The sequence below is a fragment of the Austrofundulus limnaeus genome, unplaced genomic scaffold (genome assembly GCF_001266775.1).
Source record: "Austrofundulus limnaeus strain Quisiro unplaced genomic scaffold, Austrofundulus_limnaeus-1.0 Scaffold813, whole genome shotgun sequence".
Lineage (NCBI taxonomy): Eukaryota > Metazoa > Chordata > Actinopteri > Cyprinodontiformes > Rivulidae > Austrofundulus > Austrofundulus limnaeus.
In genome coordinates, this window is record NW_013953215.1 from 14271 (window position 1) to 15669 (window position 1399).

A 1399-nucleotide genomic window follows, 5' to 3' on the forward strand; every position below is an offset into this window, starting at 1 on the left:
TGTTTATTTTGTTGTATATAATATATTTGAAAAAGCTTGATTTCTTTTGTCTGTACCCTATAATTTTTTTCAAGTTTTTGTCACTTATTTGATTCAGGTTAAAAAGGGTGTGTATTATTTTAGATATATGTCCTTGTGTGACCGTGTAAACAAAATAAACCATGATAAATAAAAACAGTAAAATCCCACACACACCAGTCAAAACATCCTGTATGTCAGGAGGGAGACCTGGCTGACACCCCAAATTAAACCAAATAAATAGCAATAAAATCATAAAAACCCACAACCATCACAACACACAAGTGTCAAACTGTGCACCTGGACTCTTGATGGGTCAGTATGCGTTCAAGGTCACAAGGAGGCGAAAACATTGCTCTGCCTTTGCTTTTGGTGGCGGGGGAGACGATGCTTAGTTAGAAAACAAAAATGTTTTTGACATTTATCCTTAGAAAGGCTTATTTGCATTAATAAATTAGTCTTACTGCTGATTTTAACTTGTGTAATTTTTTTACACTTGTACAATGATGATCTGTTTGTTTCTTTATACACCTTGGTGTCGTCATTAAAACCATTTTGTTGGTACACAGTGAGAATTTTTTTCTCGATCTTTCATATTCCTAAAATGTTGTTTGTGTGTACAAAGTGTTGTGTATTTCATCAAAAACTGACTTTTTTCCTCTTTTTTCCCTCCTTTATCCATCTTTTTTCTCCAAACATCATTCCACACTTACTGCTCTTCCATTCCACCTGCTCTTGACTCTCCCAGGGGTGTACAGCCGTATGATCCCCCCACCACGGTGCTGGTCCAGAGACATGAGCCTCAGGGGTTCTCCACTGTACTCAGCAGCACCGACTTCTTCCAGAGTGAACAGAACCGCAGAGTAATCCTTGAGCAAGTCGACAGCTTCCAACTCAGAGACAAGTACATGTTCGCTACCATCAAACAGGTAAGCAAGAGCACACTGAGAAGAAGTGGGAAAGTTACTTATTGGCACTGTTTTCAGACATACAGTACATGTAACAATGTGAGCTAATACTGATGGTAGTTTTATTAAAGGTTGGGCTGCAACAACGAATCGATAAAATTGATAAAAATTGATTATTAAAAGCGTTGGAAACTAATTTCATTATAGATTCGTTGTGTTGCAGATGCCTCTCCGTGTCGTGGAGCTGATTACGTCACCCACAGAGCGTTGTCACTGCTGGCTGACCTAAATAAAGTTTAGGAAGAAAGAAAAAACTACCTGTAAAGATCTGCCCTCTCTGACTCTGGAGTGAGAAGCAGAGACTCTGAACTTTAAACAGTTTTAAATCGTGTTGTTAGGACAAGTAGGCCTGAAGATATGATAAAAAGTATCTGCTACATTTATTCTTTTTAAAAGCAGCAGCAGGTCTGCAG

At 38.3% G+C, this 1399-nt stretch overlaps 1 protein-coding gene across 1 annotated transcript in view; it reads left to right on the top strand.

Moving 5' to 3' along the window:
• Positions 1-1399, top strand: part of LOC106532687 (sortilin-related receptor) — a gene marked incomplete at both ends in the record, with an annotated part of 46307 nt that overhangs the window by 13052 nt on the left and 31856 nt on the right. The window contains 1 exon segment of the mRNA XM_014028813.1: positions 767-947. Coding sequence (XP_013884267.1) covers positions 767-947 — 181 coding nt within the window.